Source organism: Acanthochromis polyacanthus, chromosome 19 (genome assembly GCF_021347895.1).
Source record: "Acanthochromis polyacanthus isolate Apoly-LR-REF ecotype Palm Island chromosome 19, KAUST_Apoly_ChrSc, whole genome shotgun sequence".
Classification (NCBI taxonomy): Eukaryota; Metazoa; Chordata; class Actinopteri; family Pomacentridae; genus Acanthochromis; species Acanthochromis polyacanthus.
Window position 1 is genome coordinate 13,998,456 of NC_067131.1, and position 26,308 is coordinate 14,024,763.

The window sequence follows — 26,308 nt, forward strand, 5'->3', positions numbered from 1 at the left end:
CAAATCCAGGTTGGGTGAAGAAATCCATAAAACAAAGTGAGGGAAGTTAAAGAGTTCAAAGCTTTTGTGAAAGTACATTGGTGATTATTATAGAGCAGTTGGACTGTTTTTCTTCAGTCCAACAGAATACATCTGGGGAGGTCTTCTTGTTTTTTTAACTCATTGTTTTTGATCTCCAGACGAGTTCAACTGAGTTAAGACTCGGTTAAATTTGTTTCTTTTCTCCCTTTTTTTTTTTAAAAAGGGGAAATTTAATCCTTTTAAGTCCCAGCTGCAAAAAAGAAAAATGAAGCAATCAAAAAGTGGTTAAAGCATTACAAATTTAAATTGCTAGTATTAAAAGCAATACTTGAAATTCTAATGTTTGCACAATAGTCCTGATAACTTTGATTAGTAGTTTGTGTTTTATTTGTGAGTTAAGATTGTCTGGTGTTTCTCAGTGGGAGGAAAATGTAAAATATGAACATATATTAAACACATTTTTTCCATGTAGTGACATTATTATTTTGAAAAATGTATCTTTATCACTTTAAGAACTTGAAATCATGACTATACATTTCATGGATTGTTTCCATAATGAATGGAATTAAGTTATCAAGAAAAATTGTCAGCTCATTTGCATGTGTTTCCCGGCATGCACTTCTTCAGGGTTATACAAATTACATAAAGGAGCCCAGTATGTGTCTTTCTGTAGATGTGTTAAAACAATGCAAACACGATATAAGTAAAAATGTTTACATCACATCTCTAAAAATACAGTTCAGTCAGCCAGCTTGCATTAACACTAGATGAAAAAATAATCACTAAATTCACTAAATCAAATGTTGAATCTGTACCACTTTAGTATTTGGCATCTAGATGTCACTTAAAGACTTCAGTGTTCTCAATTCTCACTTTCCGTTAACAGGACTAAACATTTTTCATGAGTTACAATCCTTACCATGTACTAATGTAATATAATATTTACTCCAGCATATAAAAAAAGACTTAACTTGAGTGATTACCTTCTTACACACCGACTTCCTTGCCTTTGTATTGCGAGCGCACTTATAAAATCCTTTCGTCTCATGAAACAGACAATCCACAAGAAGCTTGACTGACTCGTCGTCTACGTGTCTGGTGTCTGGTAAAGTGTAGTTCGGGTCAAAGGTGTGATGCATCGCCACCACAATCACGTCCTTTTTTAGGTCTTTGGTGCAGAGAGATAACACAGGTCATTTTGCAGCAAAAAAATTTAGTAAAATACATTCTTCCACGTTTGGGTTTCTGCATGTTTACCTGAGATGTCAGACAACGCTGCATTAACGTCAGTCTGAAACCGACTGACGATGGGACAGAAGACGATGATATAGTCACAGTTCTCAGGTGAGTCTAGTTTTGCTCCTCTTTTCTTGAGTTTTTTAAGAAATTTCTCATGACAATTCAAGGTGTTTCCGGCAACATGCGAGTGGATTTTTACCATTTTTACCCTGAAAAAAAGGAAAAAACAAGTGGTCAAATTCAAGTTTTACACAACTCAAATCTTCTGTTTAAGGTGTTAGTGATCCCAGAGCCTTAAAAATAATTCCTAAATATGCTTTTGTCAGGTTTATACCTTTTTTATTTTCTTGGCTTTTTTACATTAATTTGTTAGTAACAGTGGATGGAGACAGGAAATATAGAGAAAGAGAATGAGGGGCCTTTTGGCTATTGGGTCACCCAAACAGCTTGATACTTTTGGTGATTTCTTTTGAAAAAATTACATGGAGCTGTGGAAAATAACCGAGTACATTTACTGGCTGAGTACAAGTACTGTTCTTAAGTCCAATTTTATGTCCTTTTGTATTTCTATACTTTATACTTCCACTCTGCTACATTTCAGAGAGAAATATTGTACTTTGTACAGCACTACATTTATTTGACAGCTTTAGTTTCCTTTTAATATGAAGATTTTACTCGGTGGATGATATATCAAGCTTTTAAATTATATTATGGTACTACTAATTGATGTACTTTAAAAAATATATAACTTTCTTGGTATTTTCATTTGTATTTGATAGTAACAGTGGAGAGAAACAGGAAATGTAGGGAGTGAGGACAGAGAGTAAAGGAAAATGTTAATGCATTTGCTTCCATGTGGTGCACATCCAGTGCTGGAAAATAAAACAGTAAATTTACTCAAATACATTAAGTAAGTACAATTTTGAAGTACTTGCACTAAATTCAATAATAACTTCAACTTTTCAGAGGAGCATGCATATTGTACTTTGTACTCTACATTTACTGGACAGTTGTTTCTTTTTTTTCCTCACTGGATGACACAGTGGTGGAAAAAATGTTTTCAGACACCCTTAAAATTTTACACAGTCTCAAATATTATCATGATATATTTGTGGGAAAATTATTTTTCCTATTTTAAAAGTTGTGGCTACATTAGACAAACACAAACAAATGCAAATGATCTATTTTTTGTTTACTGATTACAAGAAAAACTAACAAAACTAAATTCTACCAAATGACTGAAAATTTCTAATTTTTATGGAACCAATCAATTTTAAGTTTTTAATGGCTTACTGAGGATTTGTTTAGTATTACGGCTGTGACTGTACTAAAAGAAACTTTACTTGATGAGTGCACCTAAGAGTGATTCTTAATGCAATATAAATGCAAATGTATGGGGTCTCCGAAAACTTTTTTCCACCACTGTAGAACAAGCTTTTATAATACAACTTAGTGTTAAACTAATGACTTTTATGAGTTTAACGTTTTACAAAAAGCAGCAAGTAGTCAAGGCTTCGAATGTTGTCAACAGCTCCCCGAAATAGCAAAACTTCAGACATGATTTCCTTTTAAATTAGTGCACAAACGACCCAGCATCTCACCAACAAGACTTTTCTTTTCTATACATCATCTCATGACCCTTCAGATTTACCTGCTGTATTTAAAACTGGATATAAAGTAGTTCAAACCTGCAGCAGCTCCAACCCACTGCCGACACACTGATCTTTCAGGAGTAATAATTTAGAAATGCCATATGCCATAGGCGTTTCTAGCCCATTTTTGGGGGTGCTCAAGCACCCCTAAATTGAATCCCAGCACCCCTAAAGTTTGAGAGAATTTTTTTGTATTGCATGTCCTTGTTATTTTTAACAAACCAGAAAAGTGTAAAAATCATACAGCACTTGGTTGATACTTAATGTTTTAACAACAAAAATACAGCACTCCTCTCCCCCTATCTTGCCTCAAAAATGGTTTGATCCCGTCCAACTTTCCCTACTCAGGCTCTGAGCCTTTACGCTTTACCTGCAGAGCTAAGCACTGCCTCCCACAGAAGGACATGTTCCATAGCAGTGGAAGTACCTGGTTTAAATTAGGATACGTGGCACAATTCTTAACTTCTACCACTCAATACCAACACATTATTATCATTACAAGTCCTCGTTTTTGCTGCTTTTAATCACAGGTTACTGTTTATGTTGTTAGGTAGGAGTTAGCTGACGTTTTTTCTAGCTAGCAAACGTTACAGGTGGTCAGTGTCTGTTTGAACTGGACTGAGAGAAGCTAGCTGTTGTGTCAGTGCATGTGTTAATATTAAAGCCAAGGTGCTACCTGACTAGCTAACTGACTGGATGCCCATTAACATTATAACTCCTATTGTGTGTGTGGACAGACAGACAGACAGACAGCCTCATCATGGACATAAGACTGCTTTTTTTTAAAAAAAGAGCCAGGATCAGGTAAGAGTGTAAAATGAAATGGTTTATCTATCACGAGTAATGTTGTAAGTTGGATCAATGTATCAGTGTTTATATCTCTTATTAGATATAAAATGCATTGTTTGGTTATTTGCCTTTAGGCTGACAGCACAGAGAGAGAGAGAGAGAGAGAGAGGATGTTATTTGTATTCTTATTGGTATTTTTTCATATTTATGTAATTTTTCATCTAGTTGAATGCAATCTATTTGTGTATGATTGTCAGTCCAAAGAGGGAGAGATGAAAAAGGGGAAGGAGAAGAGAGAGTGCAAGGTCAGGAAGAACCAGGTAAGAAAACTAACAGAGAATAGTGGCACGCAAACAGCAACTGTTAAGATGACAAAGACGAAAATTCCATTCACAATATAATTTTACATATATGTTGTGGAAGTTATGTGTTCTCCTCACAGTAAATGCTTTCCAGAAGCACATTTAACAGATATTAGTGGACTTCAATTTAAACAGGATATCTTCATTACATTTTCCGAATTATCTGTATGCTTTAATATTTGCTTAATTTCACTATACAAGGAGGAGAAGAACAGGGAGAGACTCGGGAAGATGAGAGAGAGCAGACCAGGGACAGAGATGCTGTGCATCGCATTTCAAATAAAAGTCAAAAATAAAGTCCAAGGTCCATTTTTGGTGTTTTTGGTACTCAGTATAGGGGGCTGGTTTACTCCAGAACCATACATGCTATTTATGTGTATGTTAAGGAGCTGCTGCATCTAAATTAGTCACTTTTCCAAGAAATTGGGGTTGTGATAGGTTTCTTTTAAGATTCCAGAGCATTCCTTCTTTGCTGTGATTCAGCATTTAAATATCCTTTATCAGATTGGCTGGTTTAGTCACAGACTTTTTCATAAAGTGTTGCTTTTCTTTGACAAATGTGAGAATGAAATTGCGTTAAAATGTACAAAACAGTGAAATTTATCTTGCCTGGCCAGGCACCTCTGGGTGCTCAGCACCCCTAAACCTCTGATCCTAGAATCGCCCCTGCCATATGCAATAATATATTAATCGAAGAGACCAAACCAGAACATTTACTTCAGTACTTTAAATGCTCTTTGCTTCCAATAGCTATGAACTTCTACTTAAATAGGACTTTTCATGCAGAACTTGTAGTTGTGATGGAGTATTTTTAAATTGCCGTATAACTACTTTTACCCAAAAAGCACGTAAAAAAGCCAACAAATTCATATGTGAAAAGAAAAACATATATATTTTTGCAATTATTAAGTTTCCATGCAGCAGTGGTGTCCAAACAACGAGTCAAACGCCACCGTTTTCCAACAAGAGAGGCCTTGCAGTAGTTGCTTAGCAGATGGAGTAGGTAAAGTAAAAATAAAGCTGCTGAAGTATTTTCTAACCCTTTCCAAACATGCGATATAAAAACATTTGTTCAAACCCCTTTGTGGTATATCTGGGTTGCATTTAGTTCAGGCCTACTTACTGTGTTTTTGTAGAAAAGCTGCTCCTCTGTATCTTATCAGCCTCCGATATATACAGGAAATCCAGTGTTTACGTCTTAAAAGCTTTCACTTTCACTTTGAGATCAGACTGATGTTCCGCCCTGAGGCTGCACTGACATAAACTGACCAGCAGATGTCAGTATTGTGTTTTTTTTGGTTGTGCATCCGTGGTTTCTGGGCCTTTATGTTTAACAGCTGAGGAATAGCATCAGCAGAACCTGAAAGTAGTTTCTCAAACCACATGATAAAGAACTATTACTTTCTTTTATCAATTAAAACATCATTTGTTTCAGATGACACTTGACAAAGAGGGAAATCCGAAGACGCCAAATTAGCACCTGCAATGTCAACGTATGAAGTGTTTTACCAAAGAGTGAATTTCAGCTTTAGCATCTTTGCTCATCCCATCAGCGTTTCTCCTGCTAGACTCTCAGCAAGTCAGAAATAAATCATGGATCTGAGCAGCTATTTTCTCTGCAACACCGTGTTAATTGGCATCCTGACACGCAAACAACACCGTTACTGTCACTTAACAAAACAGTTTCGCGTGTGCACTTTTTTTTCCCGAAGGGGGTGTGAACTGAATCCGTGGGAGTGATTCTTCATCCATCTGTAATGTAAAGTTGCCTCCATCATCTGTATCTGTCCTCGGCGTCTGATCAGAGTGGAGACTGGCTGATGTTTCCCCCCTCGGGCTTCACTTAGCTCTGACAAATGAGCAGAGCAGCTGATGGAGTGGTCAGCGGGCAAACTATGGCCTATATATGGTGATCTGCGAAAGACAGACTACAATATGAAAAAAACACATTGTGCATTCACAGACACATTTATTTTTGCGGTGTTTGTTCCCCCTTAAGTTCTACCAGATGTCCCCAAAGCTTAAAGCAATCTTCTTCCTCAAATTTGAACATGACTCTTAGTTAATCTTAAAGGCTTAGGAAGCAAAACTAGTAAAAAAAAAAATGGATGCACTCTCATATCTTTTTTCTGCAAAAGTGCCATTAAATAGAGAATTCCACTTTGCGCGGCTGTCATAGCCCCCCCTAAAAAAGGTGACACTCTGCTCTGTAACAAGCCAGAACAAGACATATGTTCTACAAATAAAAGTCAGGGTAAACTGATTTTAGTATTTTTGATAGTGGCGCTGAAAAGCCGAGCTGTGCACTCAGCAGAGGTGATTATAACATTTAATCACCGAGCCCTATCGCTGAGCTTTGCAGGCTTCTCGCCCGGAGGTTTTGATTTACCCGCCCTCTTCCTGAGGAAAAATCTCATTCACTAGACGGATTGCTGAGCGGGTCTCTCCGACCAGCCCCTATAAATCATTCTTTAATCAGAGGCCTCTGAGATTGGGCGCAGACACCCGCAGGAGCACCGCTGTGACACCTCAACTCCTCCCCATGCGTCTCTGCCATGCTGGGAGTTTTTATCCTCTTCTGTTTCCACTTTGGGCTTGTCTGCATTTGTATCAGTCATCAGGGAAGTAAGAGGGATGACCACACACCAGCACTCTCTCTGCTAACGGAGGAGAGGGATGCCATGAAGGAGCAGGGATAAGATTACTGGTTCTGTGGGAGCATAGAGGTGCACAGGGCGAAGTGCTACTGCCAGAACTCCTAGAAGCTCAGAGTTTGTGGTAATTTAAGTGAAAATTAGATAGGGAATGCATCTCTAAAGCTCAGCAAACTCAGGATCTTGTTTTATCAGCTCATATTGAAGCTCACATTTAAGACTAGAACCTGGGAAGCATTTTGTTCTTGGACTCTTGGACTGATTAGTGCCCCTTTAGATGACAGAAAAGGTTTACAGGCATTAGAGGAGATTTAATTTCCTACGACTTTGAACGTAGCATGCGCATGCGCACATACAACCTCTCCCTCACCCCCCTCTAACCTCCCCACTCTTAACATTTACGAAGAAACGCCCCCCTCCAGAAACTTGCGTAAGACTCGTGAAGTTGCCTACAGCCGCAGTATAATACATTAATACATTTTACCTGTCCAGAAGGAATTTAGCAACCAAGGCATCTGTCTTTAGGTCCATTTGTTGCTTGAGCTGACGCCATCGCCCAAATGACTCGCCAATAATCACTTTTGTTTTTGCATTCTCGTGATCCAGTTGTCTTTTATTTTCTCTGACCTCAAAAAATGCCTTTCTTTTACGGCTGGGTCCCCCTGGATCTTTATCTGCCATTATGTAAAAAAAGATGAGCAAAACAAGTCGCCAGCTAACTACGAAGTTATACCAAAGCAACACACACACAAAACACGCAAGTCCAAGGCGTACGTAATCTACGTAACTAGGCCTGAGCCGGAAGATTTTTGATTGACAGGAAAGGGAGCAAACCAAACGCCTCGGTCCGAACACGTTGATTGGCTGATGTTTTTCAGGTCCTGCCATGTCCACAGTTATTTTATTTTATTTTTTTATTCTTTTAGAAACCATACATACAAGTCCACTAAAGGTCAGTATATTCATTTTATGTGATTCAGACAAATTAAACAACAAAAACATCCTCCATAATGCCTTTAAGAAGCTACTGTTTGCTTCAAATGGACTGTAATTATTAGAGAAACTACCACTACTGCTTCCATCGCTGTTGTGTTGGCTCCTTTGAATCACGAGGCATCATGCTTTCTAAAGATGCGTAATCAGGGCCAAGGCCAGCCTAATTTTCTTTGCTCATATTCAGATCAGTGAATATGAAGTTATACACAGCCTTTATGTCAATACTGACAAGACCTTCATTGCTTCATTTGTTATTGTACTTGTATGTAAATAAATTAATATGATAATCAAGCTGCCATACAGCAGACCTCAGGGCAGACAGTTTATCAGCACAGATGAATTGCATAAATGTACACAGCCGTTGGTTTTCTGGCAATTTTTCTGAGATTATTAAAATACTCAATCACTCAAAACGAAGAAGGGACGACAACACTGAGCTGTTGTATTTTTCATGTTATCAGCATACTCAGAAATGAGATTTTCCTGAAACAAAACCATCTTTGGAGGAGAAGCATCTGTTTGAGTCACATTCCGCACACTTGTCTTTGCTGTTTGTTATTGTCAGCCACAGATTGAGTTTTGTTTGAAGATCCAGGGCGGCTATTCAGTAATTGTAACTGTAAAGTACATTATGAAATGTAATGCAAGCAGAAATACATCCATATGAATGTAGTGTCGCAATTAAAAGTTGAATAACTCACATATTGACAAAGAAATAGATAATAAAGAGTAAAGTAAAGTCATGATGGTTGCAACGGCTGCAACATTTCTAACAATCATTTTCATTAGTGACTAAGTGAGTCATTTTTTGACTGGTTGGTTAGTTATTTGGATGATAAAATGCCAAAACAAAACTGTGAAAACAGTTCATCACACATTCTTAAAGTGCCTCTGCAGTCGTTGATCAAACCCCTTAAACTCTTCCACGTGTATAAAAATTGCACATTTAGATGTTTTTTCTCCATTAAAAATAATCCTTTCCTCAGTTCTAAAGACTCTACTCTGTTTCTTTGTTGAGAATTTCCTGATTTATGAAGTCCTCGCCTCTCTCACCTCACCCTTCTGCACATGCTCGAGCACACCAGCTCTCCTGTGACTCTGCTCACTGTAAAACTACTCTACCCAGTGACAAGTTGAAACATTGGAGTAATTCAGTCATGCATGTCAAAACTGGAAACTGATTCTGAAAGACAATAGCGATACAAAAAGTCCCACCCTCCAAGCTCGTGATTTTGGTTCCTTGAGTTTATCAGACAGCAAAGGCATTTTAAAAAACAACGTAACAGGTGGAACAATATTGCCATTCGTATGAAGTTGGTGTATCCATGAAACTTAGGAAGATGCTCTGCTAACACAACATAGCCATTGATTTCAACACTCTCAGACAAAAACATGTTCCCTCTGAGGATCAAACACCCAAACAAGCTAAATAATGTTGTACATGCAGCCCAATGCAGTGAGGAGTGCGCAGACCTATATATAGGGGAGAATAAATAACTGAACCACAAGAGCATGGCTCAACACAAGAGGAAGGGGGACTACAACACCATTTATTAGGTACTTATAATCTTGACTTGGTAGTTTCACAACCACTCACACCTCGAAGTATGTGACTCCTGGGTCAATAATGGGCCATTAGTCTTGTGATTTTGCAGTGACAGTATTCATCTGTGACTCCCATCTGTCAGTTAGAACTGAAGAAGCTTCTTGCTGTGCGGTGAAACAATCTCAAGAACCAAAGGAGAAGTACGACTGAATGTTCTAGGATTATGTTTGTAATATATATATTTAAAAAAAAAGACTGAATCTCTGTATATGAGAGTGTCATCGGCACCTTGTGGTTTCGAGGTGGAAATGCTCAGTCATGGTGTTCACTTCTTAGTAGCGTATTAAAATACAATATAGACATTTTAACAAGGGAAAAAAATACATTTTTCCCATAGGTGGTCTTCAAAGCATTGCTTTGTCAGAACATTTGTCAAAAACCTAGAAGTATCTCGTTTACAGAGGACTAAAAAATAAAGCAAACATCTGACAAATCTTGGTGAATGTTATTTGCAATCAATACGGAACAATTTAACAATGTAAATGGTAATTTTTACTGTTGCTTTACATATTCTCCATGTTTTCGTAAATTACGGAAAATAACTACAGAAATCACAGAGAAAAAATTATTCATATGTTAAAACAGACCAAAACTATAGAAATGTCCTCATCAAACCTCTGTATTTCTACAAGTGGTAATTCTTTTTTTGTCTGCTAAAAATCAGTATAAATATTTTACAGATAGTCGTTGTTACTTGAAAGGGAAAAATGTGTTATTAAAGGTTTGATTTTAATTTTACAGATTTTTCCTGTTTTGATAAATGTAAAAAAAAATGTAATATCTATATTAAAAATCTGTCTTTTTACAAATAATGATCTGCTCTTTTACATTCTGTGACCATGAAATTTTACTCTTTTACTCTGTGTAACTATTTTACAGTCTTTGATCGATACAATTTTCCATTTCAGATTTTTTTTTATTTTTTAAAAAAATATTTTTTTACAGTGTAGGGAATATTATTAAGTTCACAGTTTTTTGTTTATTGTTTGTTTTGTTAATTTTTTTTGACTGAAAATTAAAGATCCAGTCTAAAAGAGTCGATTAATGTGGCTCTTTTGGAGCTTTTAGTTACATGACATGACAATTTTGCTCAGTTGTCATGAAAATATATGTTCACGTGTCCATTTTTTTTTTAGCTAAAAGAAACTCAACAGTTATCTGAAAGAAGGTTAACCAAGAATATGGATAAACCGTAAGATAAATGTTGAATACCCAGACGTTAGACCTCAGGTCACATCAGCAGAATAGATGAAGCTGGTGCTGTGATTGGTGCAACAGCAGGAGCCCATGGAGGGCGGGATTTGCAGGGACATGAAGTGTTAAATTATAGATGTTTATGGGTGTTTTCATCGTGTTGTTTTTTTTGTGATTTAAATGTGTCTGAACCGGTCTTAAGCTGAAATTCCGCAACTATTCCACTTCATTTTGATCCTAGGCTTCAAAAGTATGTAAATTTACACTCAATCACACTTGCTGGGAGGAAATAAAAACATATACTGTTGCATTCAACTGGCAGAAAAATAGTGTATGCACAGAGCTGAGGGTGATTACTATGCAGCAGCTATGTGCCAAAAAGACAACCTGCATGATGAGAAGTCAGACGGGAGACAGCTGAATACTTTTTTTTTTTAATGCAAAGATGCTCTGACGTCACGCTGTAGAAATCTTTTCCTGTCTCTCAGCCGGTTTGCAGCTGACAGTCCGCTCAAGTTACCGGAGAGAGAAGCTCCCCACTGCCGCCTCCCGCTGCTGCCCGGTGACCATGGAAGCGTCCAGGAGTTTCCAAAGAGGACGTCGCTCCACAACTCGGTGCGCAGCGGTGACCGCGTCTCCAGCTAATGAAGTGAGGACGTGGAGCTCAGAGAGATCGTGTTAATGCGCTCCGTGTTTGACTAGATGAAGTTTGCTCATGTATTCCTGCTCTCAGCTCAGCCCCTGAAAACACAACCAGAGAAGAAGAAGCGCAAAATCCAATTAGAAAACCATGCACTGTTCATGTCCATGGAGAGATGGCATGCGTGCTCCTCCTCAGTCGACTTCTGCCCTTCTCACACCGGCTCAGAGGGACGTCCGTGTGCTTATTATCCCTTTTCCTCTCATATTTGTGCTACTGTGCTCTGTTCCCTGACAGCACCGTCATGCCAAAGTCAGGTGATCCGACGCCAAGCTGCGAGCGCGCCGATGGAGCCAAAAGGCTGCTTCAGAGATCCGTCTCCTCCTGCGTCTCGCCGTTGGATGCGAGGACGAGCAGCGTGGAGGCATCTCGACTGAAACCCGACCAAAGAGCCCGTTCCTCCGTGCACACCGACACGCCCAGCCCTCCCATGAGTAATCTAAAGTTCGGCAATAAAAAGTTACCCAATGCCATTATAGTTGGAGTGAAGAAAGGAGGCACCAGAGCGGTTCTGGAGTTCATCCGCATCCATCCGGACGTGCGCGCTGCTGGCACCGAGACGCACTTCTTCGATAGGAACTATGACAGAGGCCTGGAGTGGTACAGGTAAGCACTGATCTCACCTGCACAGGTGTGTGCCCAGCTAATGTCATAAAATTCATTTTGAACGAGATGGCAACAGATTACAGTTTTATGAGGTTCTGTGGCACAAAATCAGAGTTTGAGATTGTTGATTTGGATAAATTGCGGTAAATTAAATTGAATTCTATCATTTTTTCAATGAATATCTAGCAGTTAGTTGCACAAATTGGCCAAAGTGAGGCGATTTCACTGCTGCTGAACCCTGAATGGATAGTAGATAATGGCCAGATGTGCTGGCATGATTCTGTATGGGTCTGATGAGGCCGTTTCACTCCAGATGAAATCATTTATAATGACAGAAAATTATGTAAATGACACATTGTGGCACAATTTTAAAAAAGATAATAGTGATATGAGGCCAACATAATTACCTCATTGAATCCAGTTTTGAGTTTTGCTCATAGCTCTATCGTAATTTTTTTAAAAATGAGGTTCGAAATAATTTAAGGAATCAGAAAAAAAAGCAAAGATGAACGTGTCATTAATTACTGTAAGTGTCCCACCACTTTTCACACAACATCAGCTGCTCACTTTCTGAAATCCAGAGTCATATTTCCTCCCTCTCCCTCCCCTCGGCGCCGCTCTGTATGTTTTGAGGTGGGTAAACATGCTGGATGTGTTTTTTCCGCAGTCTCTTGACTCATTTCAACTTCTTATTGCAAAGAACTTCGGAGGACTCAGCTCTGTTTACACTGGCAGAACACTGGCCCTCCCTCTCTCTCTCTTTTTTTTTTGATGTACTGTAGAGCAATTCATCAGATTTCTCATAAAATCCAACCTCTGGAGGCAAACTGTGTAAACTGCAGTGTGCGGAGCCGCCGTGGCTGCCAGCCATCCGAGCTGTAGTCTTGTTTGTTTATTCTAATATTTCAAAATGAATCCTAAAGTGAATGATGTATTGATTTTAAAATGCCACGCGACACACGCTTAACAAAGTGCACCCCTCTTCCAGTTGCTCCGTTTGACTGATCACCAACCTGTGCACCAAACCCATAATTATTCCAACTCCTTAATTACAGATTTAAAGCAAAAATGTGTTGGTTTAGTTCATGAAAAATGGTGCATATGTGCACACAAACAGACAGCCAATTATACACAATCACACGTATCTTCTTCCAAATACATTTCATGTTAATGACTGGCTGTCATGTAGCCTGCAGGGGGGATGTGTATCAGTAGTATTATATAATAATTATGGACTCAGAGTATCTCCACTAATTGGCACTCTTCAGGACGGTTGGCAGCTGAAGCCCTTTTATCTCAGAGATGTGTCTTAGAGATGTGAACCTTCGCCCATTACTGTAGCTTGATTGTCAGCTGTCAGAGCTGCTCAGAAAAGGTCAAGTCAGGATTGCTTTCAAAATAAAACAGTTGCTTCCCCTGTAAACACCCCTCAATGAAGCCAAAATGACTGTCTGGAAGAGTCTCATTTTGAATATGCAGTTGGGTGCGCTGTGAGCATGTTTTGTTTTATGAGCTGGAATGATTGACGGATCACTTCTCAACTATTAAATTGATCTGCAACTATTTTGATAAGTGATTCTTTTTTTTTTAAGAAAAAGAAATGACGAGTTTCTGATTCCAGCTTCTTAAATTTTAATCATTTCTGTTATCTTCACTCCCTGATGACAGTAAACTGAATATCTTTGGGTTGTGGACAAAACCAGACATTTTTCATCTTGGGTGTTAGGAAGTACTAATCAACATTTTTAACCATTTTCTGATACTTTATTGACCAAAATACTAATAAATCTGAGAAAATGATCACTATTTGCAGCTCTAACCGAAACAAAAGACTAAATAAAAAAGGGGGAGTGATACGAAGAATCCCATTAAGTGGACTGACCAAGCATCAAATCTTGACTTGACATGCCAAATCTATGTTGCGCTAAATTCTTGTGCAGAGTGAGGTGAGCCCTCTGGAAAGCACAAAAAAAGAATCTGCGGTCATTTCAAGTTCCCTGGTCAGTAAAATAAACCTGCTTTACTCACCAGATTCCACATAATACAGTGTCCATCTTGTGACTTGATGCCACTCAGTGCATGATTAGCATTTCAAGTTAAAGCCACTGTGTGCAGGACTTTTATAAATTTCCATAACAGTAGCCATATTTCCATAACAGATTTGTATCATTTTATGAAGTATCGCTTTAGAAATGTTAATGATGCAGAAAACAAAACCTTGTTTCTTCTTCTTTGAGGTGTTTTTGGGGTTTGGCTAGTCTGACTCACCAGATGTAGACTGCGGGCTTAAGCCTGCTATCGGCTGTATATTTCATGTAGTTTTCTATTTCCAATCCGTTATCTACGTGTTACTATTTTTGAAATCTCCTTTACTGCAAGAAACAACAACAGCAGTCTCCATGCAAGTAACCTACCACAGTGAAATTTTCAAGCTTTGTCATAAGGTTTGGCAAAAAGGAAGCCAAGCTAATCTTTCTTTCTCTGAATTTTCCATTTTAATGACAGTGCTCATTTCCCTGCATGCAAACGTTCCACAAAAACAATTTCCCGACACTGGTTTGCATGAACACGTCACAGCATCCTGATCTTAGCCCCACCCAAGATTATTAGGATTAATTTAGGGAAATACAAACAACCCTGAGACTTTGAGGTGGAATCAGACCATTCTTCACAGTGTTGTGTCAGCACTAGAGAATGATCTGACTGGGTGAGGCGAGCAAACAGCTGGTTTTGTCTCCACTTTATGACCTGTACTTCTTCTACTTTGTTTATTACAGTCATGTATAATGTACCCATACTGTCACCTTTTGACAATGCTATGCAGGCTACTTTGCTTCCTCTAGAGGTAATGGAAACAAGCTTCATTTTTTAAAAGTTCTTTTTAAATTTGCTTGACAGTTACATGGAAATACGACGATTAACGCCTGGAGCTAATATTAATACAATGCTGGGATACTGAAATGAATAGTTTAAAAGCAACACCTGACCTGAATCAACCAACGAAATGAAAACATTATCAGAACCACTTGAAAGCTGCTCGAATTTGACACGAAATGAATCAGCAGCGACATTAATAATGAATTATTCCTAATAAGTATTTTTGAAGAACAAAATTCTAACAGTTACTCTTTGAAGCTTTTCAAATGAAAAATTGTTCCTTTTCCTTGCTGAAACTTAGAAACTGAAAAAGTTAACTGAGAATTGAGACAAAAATCAGCAAATCATTCAACTATGAAAATGATAATAATTGCAGCCCTGGTAGCAGGCTCTTTTGAACTCCAGTCCTGGTCTTTAATGGTTTCTGATCTTCACGTTCATCTTTTTTTCTGTTCAAATCGTTTCTTTCACAATGGCCTAGTTTGAAGACCCAGAAGTAACCTAACAGAGTCACCGTTCTGTTTGCATTCATGGTGATTTATTACTCTTGAACCATGCTGGGCTGATGCACAGGAAAGCTGTCGGCGAGACAAGTCTCCAGTGACAACAGACTACTATGACTTTGCTTCAGCGCTGCTATTATCATTTACATCGAGAAACTGGGTTCATGGCCGAGCTGCGGCTCACTTAGGGTGTTTTTATGCCTTTGCAATTCACTGGTGTAATGCTGCCCTAAATAGACGTTGAATATACACTTTTTTTTTTACTTTTGACAGAGTGAATCCAAGGACATCATGTCCTCTATATCTGAATCTGAAACCTCCAAACAGCAAGAAATGTAATTTAAAAACATAAATTACTGTGAATGTAAATAAGAAATCTTTATCTTACTGGAACTTTTACCTTCTGTTTCCATCTTTCATTTAGAGGTCTAATGCCAAGGACGCTTGAAAGCCAAATCACAATGGAGAAGACGCCAAGCTACTTTGTGACTAAAGAGACGCCTCACCGGATCTCTGCCATGTCCCAAGACACCAAACTCATCGTGGTGGTGCGAGACCCCGTCACTCGAGCGATATCAGATTACACCCAGACTTTATCCAAAACTCCCGACCTGCCCAGCTTCCAGGAGCTGGCCTTCAGAAACCAGAGCCTGGGCATTGTGGACATGTCCTGGAACGCCATTCGCATCGGCCTGTACGCTTTACACCTTGAAAACTGGCTCCGCTACTTCCCGCTGGCTCAGATCCACTTTGTGAGCGGCGAGCGTCTTATCACGGATCCAGCAGGGGAGCTGGCTCGGGTGCAAGACTTTCTCGGACTAAAACGCATCGTCACCGACAAACACTTCTATTTCAACCGCACCAAAGGCTTCCCTTGCCTTAAAAAGCCAGAGAGCAGCGGTTCGCCTCGCTGTCTTGGCAAGTCCAAGGGCAGAACTCACGTGCAGATAGACAGGGATGCTATCGAACAGCTGCGGGACTTCTATCGACCCCACAATGTCAAGTTCTATGAAATGGTGGGACATGATTTTAAGTGGGAGTAGAGGTTTGAGACTTATTTTTACATGGCACAGGAGAGATTTATTTATTCCACAAATGTTCTTTGAAAAATGTTTTGCCTTCAGTAATGCGTCGTGGCTAAGGCGAGTAAGTAACTATCAGCAGTCTCCAGACAGTTTTTCGAGCGAAACAGCGGAGGCAGTGTTATTCTTTGAAGTGACTCTAATGAACGGAGCCAGATCTGAGATGACATTGCCTTTTGCACTTGTAATGATCACTTACCAGCATCAGCACCCTGTTTCTCGCTAGATACAGCCATCATTTCAGCTTCAGGATCACGTGGTTTCCGTTTGTGTTACTGTACATTGCTGCTGACTGGATTGCTGACTGCTTCATAAAAAAAAGAGAGAAGGAGAGAGGAAATTCCAGGGAATGGGATTAGTTCTTCTTAAAAACTGCTTCACTAATCAAGGCAGGGTTGAAAGCAAGACCTTGGAAAATGTCAGTGAAGTCTTCAGGGAGAGCAGAATTAAGCTGCAGCGCTGTGGTGGTAAATCCAAAATGTAAAGCCATGAGGCAAGTATGAAGTATAAGTACTTACTGTTCAGATTTTACAGAGTGAAAGATATTTTATTTTCCATTCTTGCCGGCATGAATCAGATAAGTTAGAACACGCTGTAAAAAGCAGCGCCTCACTTTGGATCTCTTTGTATTCTGTGCTTTGTTTGCTAAAATTCATGTTTTTTATTTTGTTACAAGAGCATTTAATCACCGAATTAACCACAATGCTTGTCCATGATCCACATTAAATGAAACAGAAGCACAATTTATGAAACTGTCTCATCCAAAGCTTTGACCTTGGTAAACTGAACACAAAAACCCCCCGTCTGTTCTCCCTGTCTTTATTTGATGCTTAAAAAACACAACACACCAGAACTGAAAATTTCACATCACCCAAATAATCTGAACCTGCAAATTACCTCCCTTTATTCACATCTAGCTTGCACGGTTACGGTTCAGACCACCACCCTTTGAGGTTTTATTGCATTCTGTAAGGTTTGTTGTGTGCCTCGGTGGTGGTGTAGGAGCATGAGTGGGTGTAGGTGTAAGGAATTTCAATCACTTTTCAAAGACAAAGCAGGGAACACCTAGTTGTGGCGGGTTATCAAATAGATTCCGGGACTGCGTTCCACGAGATTGCAGCGAAAAGTTTGGATTTGGCTACACGGTGTGAATACAAAAAGCAAGAGTGTCTGAGTTTGAGCCAGATTGATGCTGCAAAAACAAAGGAAAAACACTACGTGATACATGAGCGGGGAGAAGGAAGCAGTGTGTGGTGTACAGTTGGCTACTTACATTCTCCATCACGCATATTAGAGGCAGTGCTTTGGATTATGTTTTAAACATATGCTTTAAATTAAAGTGTAATTATTTCATTCACAGTGTACCAACATCTATGTTCAGTTCTACAAGAGGGAAGAACTTTTTACTTATTAAAAGGTAACAAGGCAGGAAAAAAAAGAAATGACATCACATTATAAATGATTTAAAGGCTATAGTTAGATTGTGGAGTTGCAGTTAAAAAGTCTTATACATTGCATATAGACTGCATTGGTTCAGCTTCTTTCGTACAAACAGAACAGGAAAGGGTTGCTCAGTATTTTTTATGTGTATCACTTAACCCACAAACCTCAGATGTAAACTTTAAGTCATATCTCACAGGTGCTTCATTCTATTAGTGCATTTTTTTTGTGCATTTTGTTCCTAATGACGTCATATTATTGTTTTCTGTCCAAACCATCCAGTTCCATCCATGCAGTTTCAATAGAGAGAACTATTAAAGTTTGCCATGAACTTGGTAAATAAACCTAATGTGCTCTGACAACAAGTCAAACATTGCTCCACTACAGTGACTGCTGTCATGATAAACGTTTAATGAGTATCAGGATAAGCATTTAAGTTCCATTATGCATGAGATAACTAAAATATTGTGTCTTGCATACGACTGACATGGTGTGAGTGTAGGGAAGAAGTACTAATGTAACTCTGGTTGAAGGCTGCAGAAGGTGGAGTTTGAAAGGAGAGATATTAGATGTTTGCTGAGCTCCACGATGTGAAATAAATGTCGAAAATAAGTCCGTAATATAGTTTTAAATGGGATCAAATTGGGATTTTTTTTTAGGACAACAATGACAGTAAGGATCATGGTGTTACTGAAATTTTTAGACAAACTACAGCAATATTCATAACTTTATTTGTACAGCACCCAAGCTTACAAAGTGCTTTGACAGACAAAGCCAAAGCTGGATACCCAGAAGGCAAAAATATCAAAAGGAAGCCAGATAGTGAAGCCAAACAAAGCAAAGCGGAATTAAGTTGAAATGAAGATAAAAGTTAAAAGAAAATGAATAAATAGAAAACAGTCATAAATACAAATAAAATAATAAAAAAGCAATAAAAACCTTAATAAGCAATAGAAGGAGGACATCTCATAAAAGCAAGTCGGTAAAAATTGGATTTTCAGAAGTGATTGAAACGACTGATTCTGGGAGTCTTATCTCCTCAGGCAGGTCGCTGCAGAGTCACTCTAAAATTTAAGCCTCAACCTTGGAACGGTTCAAAGGGCTTCACCTGAGGATGGATCATATTAGGTCAACATTTCTGTTATCATGCAGCTCAGGGCCACAACCAGACGGGCTGCTCTTAAAACTCCAAATGGACAGGGAACCAATGGAAATGTAATGTCGTCTGCTAAAACCTGCATAAATATAACAAGAAATCATTTCACTTGAGAGTAATACCAGAATCAAACAATGCTACATAAGGTTTAAAGTACTATTGTGTATTGTACTACATGCATATTAATTAACTTTACGTTTCCGAAAAGAAAAATCATCATCAGTTACACAGCTGATAATAAATTAGTTAACTTCTGTTATAATGGTTTTTCTTCTAGGAGTCTGTCGTATGTTAAATATGTTGATAGAAACAGGCTTAATCTCACAAGAGATGCACATCAGATCCCTGAGCTCTAAAAAAAAACAACAGTTTTCTTAGCTAATAATACTCATTACTAACAGTTTGGCTCACAGCAAAATATAGACCACGCCGCTCCTCTGTGTTACCTCAGAAGCCGAGCACTTTTATCTGTTTGAATACCGAAGCGTCTCGTGAAATTTGCATGTAACCGTGTATCCTTTGAAGCTTTTTCTGCTGTTTGACATTCGAAAATCCAGAAAGTCGAGCTCAGGAAAGCTGTTCTCATCTTTCTCTCCGCTATATGTTCTCTCACGCTTCTGCAAACGGTCACGGCGCATTGTTAAGAAGAAAGAGGAGAAAGAAAAGGAATCATGAAAGATGCTCTCCTCTCTGTGACCCTCTCTCTAGACAGACGTCTGCCTCTGGTTTCGTTCTCTCTGGCTCTCTCGCTGTCCTAACATTCATTAAACTCATACGACCTCCGGGGTGGGGTGGAGTGGGCGGTGAGAGTGGGCCTGCAACCACCTCCGATGCCCCTTCTTGTCATCATGCCTCGCCGGCAGCTCATTTCTGTGGCTTTTTTATTGAGCGTGCACACAGGTGAGCGTCTATCCAGTCGTCACTGTGAGCGGCAACTCTCTGTTTGGTACACAGGGGTCCTAATTAGGCCTGAGGGCTGGAGAGAAGCAATCCCCGAGAACAAGCATCAGCCAGAGTCTGATTAGACTCTGCAAGCGAACAGCTCTCCAGAGATTGCTTGCAGGACAAATCTCCCCTTCTCCCTCACACACACACTCAGCTTTTTCTTTTCAAATATGAATTCCCCCCAGAACCAGCCCATGCAAATCTTGAAATCCTTTGCATTTCCGAGCACTATGATGTGACCCATTTGCACTGGCGGCTAATGAGGTGCTTGTTAAGCTTAATGAGTATTTGTTAAAAATGATGTGTGAATAGCATGTTGATTAAAACATTTCTGGTCTTGTCAGAAAACATCACGACTAAAATGAAGCAGTTCACACAAATCCGCACACAAGGTTGCGTTTAATGTGCCAGATTGCATTTTTAATCAAAAGATTTTTTCCCTTGTATGGCACAATTCGCATCACCGCATTCCTGTGGAGCTTCCTCGTAATTATTAAATACTCAAAATACCTGAAGGAGCTGATCAGCTAATACTTCAGCGTGGAGTTGATAAGCAGTAGTTATTGCTAAGACTAATACCAAGACTTCAAGGACAAGAACAGACGCACGTTGTTCTTTTTTATCCATCACACTCCACGGAGAGTTTTAGAAAGGGGATTAGAGCTGTTGTGATAATCATTTTGGAACACTGTGATCTGATATTGATTAATGCTTAAAGCAGCAATATTGTTTTTCTTTTTGAACACAAATGTTTTCTCTAAAGGGAAAAAGAATCAGGGCAGAGGCTGAGGGCAGACTTTAAGTGTTTAAATGTCACAGTGATGTTCTTTCTGCAGATAATGTAGTTCAGAATCCCTGCTGCTTAATGTGGCTGCAAACATCCACTCTTTTGGATTTTTAATGAGCAAAGAAGATGAAGGAGAAGAAGAAGGAAGATGGAAGCAGCAGCAGAGGATTATTTTTCCAAAGGGCTCCTCCCTCTGAATATTGCGATCATTTTTATATGTAATTGTTAACAATGCTATAACAAGTGTTAATGAACGCCTACAGGAAATACATTTTACATGCCTGCTCTATTTCAGCCGCGCCGAATGAAAAAGGGAGCGCTTTTTTTCTCACAGCCCTCCGCGTCCTTTTTCGCTCAGGATGTTCTCATGGGAGAGAATGAGGTTCCCCGGTAGCCGAATGAGACAGCAGCTGACACTGCGGAGGCACAGATTCAGCAGTGTACCTCGCTCAGTCCTAATGCTTCAGAATAGTTTAACTTGTGCAGCCGACAGGATGTCCCAGTGGTCGAAATCACCAGTGGCTTAGGAGCCAAATTAAAATGAAGTGCTGACAACTGTGGCACAGTCTCTACTATGACATGATGCATGTTCTACAACTATTTGCAGACCAGTGTTAGAACTGCAGTCTGCGGGGATGACACTTAATAAGCGTGTCCGTGTGATGTGGCCTATAAACTCGTTCCGGGAAGTGTAATAAAAACAAAGTTTGGAGTGAAATGTGATTTTAAATGTAGGTCGCATTCTTGGTTGCACTACTGTGTCATTTATTCTGACAGAATAATTGCATCACTGAGGGCCGGTCTAAAAGTAGCTAGCCATTTTTCGAATCCGCAGCCACCTGCACGCCCCTTTTTAACTCGTCTCCAGCAGAGAGTGAGAGGAAGATGGCGAAGATGTGAGGTTTCGTTGGCCGGGTGCCCTCTCAAGATTTAGATCTGTGAAATCCTGTAAACTCCTCCAAATTAGAAACACTTGTTCAGTGCCATCTCCTTGTTGTTGGATCCATTTGTCAGACGAGTGAGAGTCTGTTTTCTGTGGAGCGGCTAAAGTGAGGTAGAAAGCTGATTAGATTGGAGGAGTAGTCAGACCTCAGCGTCTCTCTCAGCAGGAGATGTGTTCTAATTAGAGTGCGTGCCTCATGTCTCACTGAGGAGAATAACAAGCCTCATCCCAAGCCTGCCTCCAGATGAACCGCGCATCCCCAGCAAACCAAAACACACATCTGACGCATCAGCAAACCCCTGGACTTCAGACCACACCTGAGCAGACATCCGGCACATTAGGATTTTGATGTGGGTTTGCATGGAGCGGCGGCATTCTCTCAAAGCAGGAAGCCTTGCTGAGCAACAATGAGGAGAAGCCAGGTAGAGCGGCTCTGCAGGCAGGTTTCAATGCCCAGGCACTTCTTTCAGATAATGAACATGTTTCCAAGACCACAGTGGGGATTTGTACCCTGCCTCTTGTTCTACAACATGAACGGTTTTGCTTTTTTCATCATCATAAGGAGAAGAGAGAAAGGAGGAGCCAACTCAACCTGGATGAGGTCCCCCGAGTTTGCGATTATGGGATTCATGAAGCAAAAATTATCCTGAATAAGCCGCAGTGTGAAGCTATTTTAAATTACACGTCAGTCAGCTCCCAACAGACACAGTCAAACATATAGTATGGTATATGGAGAGCAAGAGGGGGGAAGTACTACATTTTTAAAGGGGAAATTCTGTGGAAAATCCAACTAAAATAAGTGCAAAATAAAAAACAGAATCTACCTTTTATGAACTATTCAGTGACAGATTTCTCATTAATAAATCGTAGTTGCATTTTATCTGTTCTTGCATTTGCAATAATAGTGATATTAGCGGTTAACTTTGTGGTAGCTGCTGCAATGCAAGTCTTTGGTACAGCCTTAAAATATAAAGTTCCTCCTCCATTGAGAATTTTTTGGAAAATCTCAATCATCAGTGGCTTTTGGTTGTTCTTAATTTTCAGTCTTCTGTATTTATTTTATCTTCAAATTTGATCGAACAAGTTGCTATCCTCTTTTGCTTTGTTTTAGCATTCTATACTATTTTGTTTTCTTTTCAAATCTGTCTTTATAGTCTTTTTTTAATCATGTGTTGCTTTTTGTTTTTGTTGCTGTCCTGTATAACACTTTGGTCAGTTCAGGTTGTTTCAATAAAATGCAACACAAACCTGAAGAAGCAAATGAATCTTACTATTATTAATGCATCACTCACCAATTTTACTGCATACACGCATGGTAAATTTAGAATTAGAGCAACACCTGGTCCATATGTGAATGTTTATGAGTAAAAACAAAAAGTAACAGTTTAGCATGCTGTCCAACAAGCTGCAAAAATGTGCCCAGGAAGCTCAACTGGTTGGGAGAGTGACTGCGTCAAACACAGGTTCAATTCTAACTTAGAGCCCTTGACTGTAGGTCTTCCTCTCTGCTTACCTATTGACAAAAAAGGCCCAAAAAATAACTAAAAAAAATGTCACAGTGCAATTTGTCATCCAAAACATCATACTTTAGTATATGTCTAAAAATGAGGTCAAAATATAACAAAAATGTCACAATTTAGTCAGTCTTACAGAATGTCACTAAAACATCAGTATAGCATGGAGTCCAAAATGTGGAAAAAAATGACATTTTAGTATGTCGTACAAAACTTGTAAAAAAAAACATCATGGTTTAGTATGTCATCCAAATTATCACGAAAACATCATAGTTTAGTATGACGTCCAAAATGTGGAAAAAACGTCATAGTTTAGTATGTCATCAAAAATGTGTAAAAAAAAAGTCATACTTTAGTTTGTCGTCCAAAATATAATTAAAACGTCATAGTTTAGTATGTCATCCCAAATATCATTAAAACGTCATAGTTTAGTATGTCATCCCAAATATCATTAAAACGTCTTGGTTTAGTATGTCGTCCAAAACTTGTAAAAAAAACCATCATGGTTTAGTATTTCATCCAAACGATCACTAAAACGTCATATTTTAGTATGTGGTCCAAAATGTGGGGAAAAAAAGTCATAGTTTAGTATGACATCTAAAATGTGGAAAAAAACGTCATAGTTTAGCATGTGATCCAAAATGTGAAAATGAATGTTATAGTTTAGTATGTGGTCCAAAATGTGAGAAAAAACGTCATAGTTTAGTATGTGGTCCAAAATGTGGAAAAAAACCTGTCATAGTTTAGTATGTCGTCCAAAATGTGGAAAAAAAACATCATAGTTTAGTACATAGTCCACAATGTGGAAAAAAAAACGTCATAGTTTAGCATGTGATCCAAAATGTGAAAATAAACGTCATAGTTTAGTATGTCGTCCAAAATGTGTGAAAAAACATCATGGTTTAGTATGTCATCAAACTAATCACTAAAATGTCATAGTTTAGCATGTCGTCCAAAAAGTGGATAAAAACGTCATAGTTTAGTATGTGGTCCAAAATGTGGAAAAAAAGTCATAGTTTAGTATGTCGTCCAAAAAATAACAAAAACGTCATAGTTTAGTATGTCGTCCAAAATATCATTAAAACGTCATAGTTTAGTATGTCGTCCAAAATGTCAAAAAAAAAAGTCATAGTTTAGTATGTCATCCAAAAAATAACAAAAACGTCATAGTTTAGTATGTTGTCCAAAATATCACTGAAACGTCATAGTTTAGTATGTCGTCCAAAATGTGGGAAAAAAAGTCATAGTTTAGTATGTCGTCCAAAATATCATTAAAACGTCATAGTTTAGTGTGTCGTCCAAAATGTGGGAAAAAAAGTCATAGTTTCGTATGTGGTCCAAAATGTGGGAAAAAAAGTCATAGTTTAGTATGTCGTCCAAAAAATAACAAAAACGTCATAGTTTAGTATGTCGTCCAAAATATCACTGAAACGTCATAGTTTAGTATGTCGTCCAAAATGTGGGAAAAAAAGTCATAGTTTAGTATGTCGTCCAAAAAATAACAAAAACGTCATAGTTTAGTATGTCGTCCAAAATATCACTAAAACGTCATAGTTTAGTATGTCGTCCAAAATGTGGGAAAAAAAGTCATAGTTTAGTATGTCGTCCAAAAAATAACAAAAACGTCATAGTTTAGTATGTCGTCCAAAATATCACTAAAACGTCATAGTTTAGTATCTGGTCCAAAATGTGGGAAAAAACGTCATAGTTTAGCATGTCGTCCAAAATGTGGAAAAAAAGTCATAGTTTAGTATGTCGTCCAAAAAATAACAAAAACGTCATAGTTTAGTATGTCGTCCAAAATATCATTAAAACGTCATAGTTTAGTATGTCGTCCAAAATGTCAAAAAAAAAGTCATAGTTTAGTATGTCGTCCAAAAAATAACAAAAACGTCATAGTTTAGTATGTCGTCCAAAATATCATTAAAACGTCATAGTTTAGTATGTCGTCCAAAATGTGGGAAAAAAAGTCATAGTTTCGTATGTCGTCCAAAATGTGGAAAAAAAAGTCATAGTTTAGTATGTCGTCCAAAAAATAACAAAAACGTCATAGTTTAGTATGTCGTCCAAAATATCACTAAAACGTCAGTTTAGTATGTCGTCCAAAATGTGGGAAAAAAAGTCGTAGTTTAGTATGTCGTCCAAAATGTGGAAAAAAAACCTCATAGTTTAGTATGTCGTCCAAAATGTGGAAAAAAAAAACCTCATAGTTTAGCATGTGGTCCAAAATGTGAAAAAAATAAGTTACAGTTTAGCTCAACAGGTTAAGCAGGTGACCATGTGTAAGGGTTGTTCCCTGATGCAGCAGTCCAGGTTCAATTCCAACTTATGGCCCTTTGCTGTATGTCATCCCCCAACTATTTTCCCTGCCGATCCAGTCCATCTTTCCAATTAAGCGTATCAATCAAATAAATACGGCCAAAATCAATATATTTAACGTCATACTTTATTATGTTGTCCAAAATTTGAAAATAAACATCATAGTTTAGTATGTCGTCCAAAATGTGTCAAAAAAAGGTCAGGGTTTAGTATGTCGTCCAAAATGTGGAAAAAAAGTCATAGTTTAGTATGTCGTCCAAAATGTGGAAAAAAAGTCATAGTTTAGTATGTCGTCCAAAATGTGGATAAAAACGTCATAGTTTAGTATCTGGTCCAACATGTGGGAAATAAAAGTCACAGTTTAGTATGTGGTCCAAAATGTGAATAAAACGACATAGTTTAGTATGTCGTCCAAAATGCAGGAAAAGCAGGTTACAGTATAGCTCAACAGGTTAAGCAGGTGACCATGTACAAGAGTTGTTCCCTGATGCAGCAGTCCAGGTTCAATTCCAACTTGTGGCTCTTTGCTGCATGTCATCCCCCAACTACTTTCCCTGCCGATCCAGTCCATACGGCCAAAATCAACATATCTAACATCATACTTTATTATGTTGTCCAAAATTTGAAAATAAACATAATAGTTTAGTATGTCGTCCAAAATGTGTCAAAAAAAGTCATAGTTTAGTATGTCGTCCAAAATGTGGAAAAAAGTCATAGTTTAGTATGTCGTCCAAAATGTGAAAAAAAGTCATAGTTTAGTATCTGGTCCAAAATGTGGAAAAAATGTCATAGTTTAGTATGTGGTCCAAAATGTGGAAAATAAACCTCATAGTTTAGTATGTCGTCCAAAATGTGGAAAAAAAGTCATAGTTTAGTATGTCGTCCAAAATGTGGAAAAAAATCATAGTTTAGTATGTGGTCCA

At 38.5% G+C, this 26,308-nt stretch overlaps 1 protein-coding gene across 1 annotated transcript; it reads left to right on the forward strand.

Annotated features, from left to right (window-relative positions):
- Positions 1-10,955: 10,955 nt before the first annotated feature.
- Positions 10,956-19,139, forward strand: LOC110969984 (heparan sulfate glucosamine 3-O-sulfotransferase 2-like). The gene is made up of 2 exons (XM_022220174.2): positions 10,956-11,819; positions 15,624-19,139. Exons 1-2 carry the CDS (start codon positions 11,329-11,331, stop codon positions 16,240-16,242), a joined length of 1,110 nt encoding a protein of 369 aa, XP_022075866.1. The 5' UTR covers positions 10,956-11,328; the 3' UTR covers positions 16,243-19,139.
- The last annotated feature ends 7,169 nt before the right edge of the window (positions 19,140-26,308 follow it).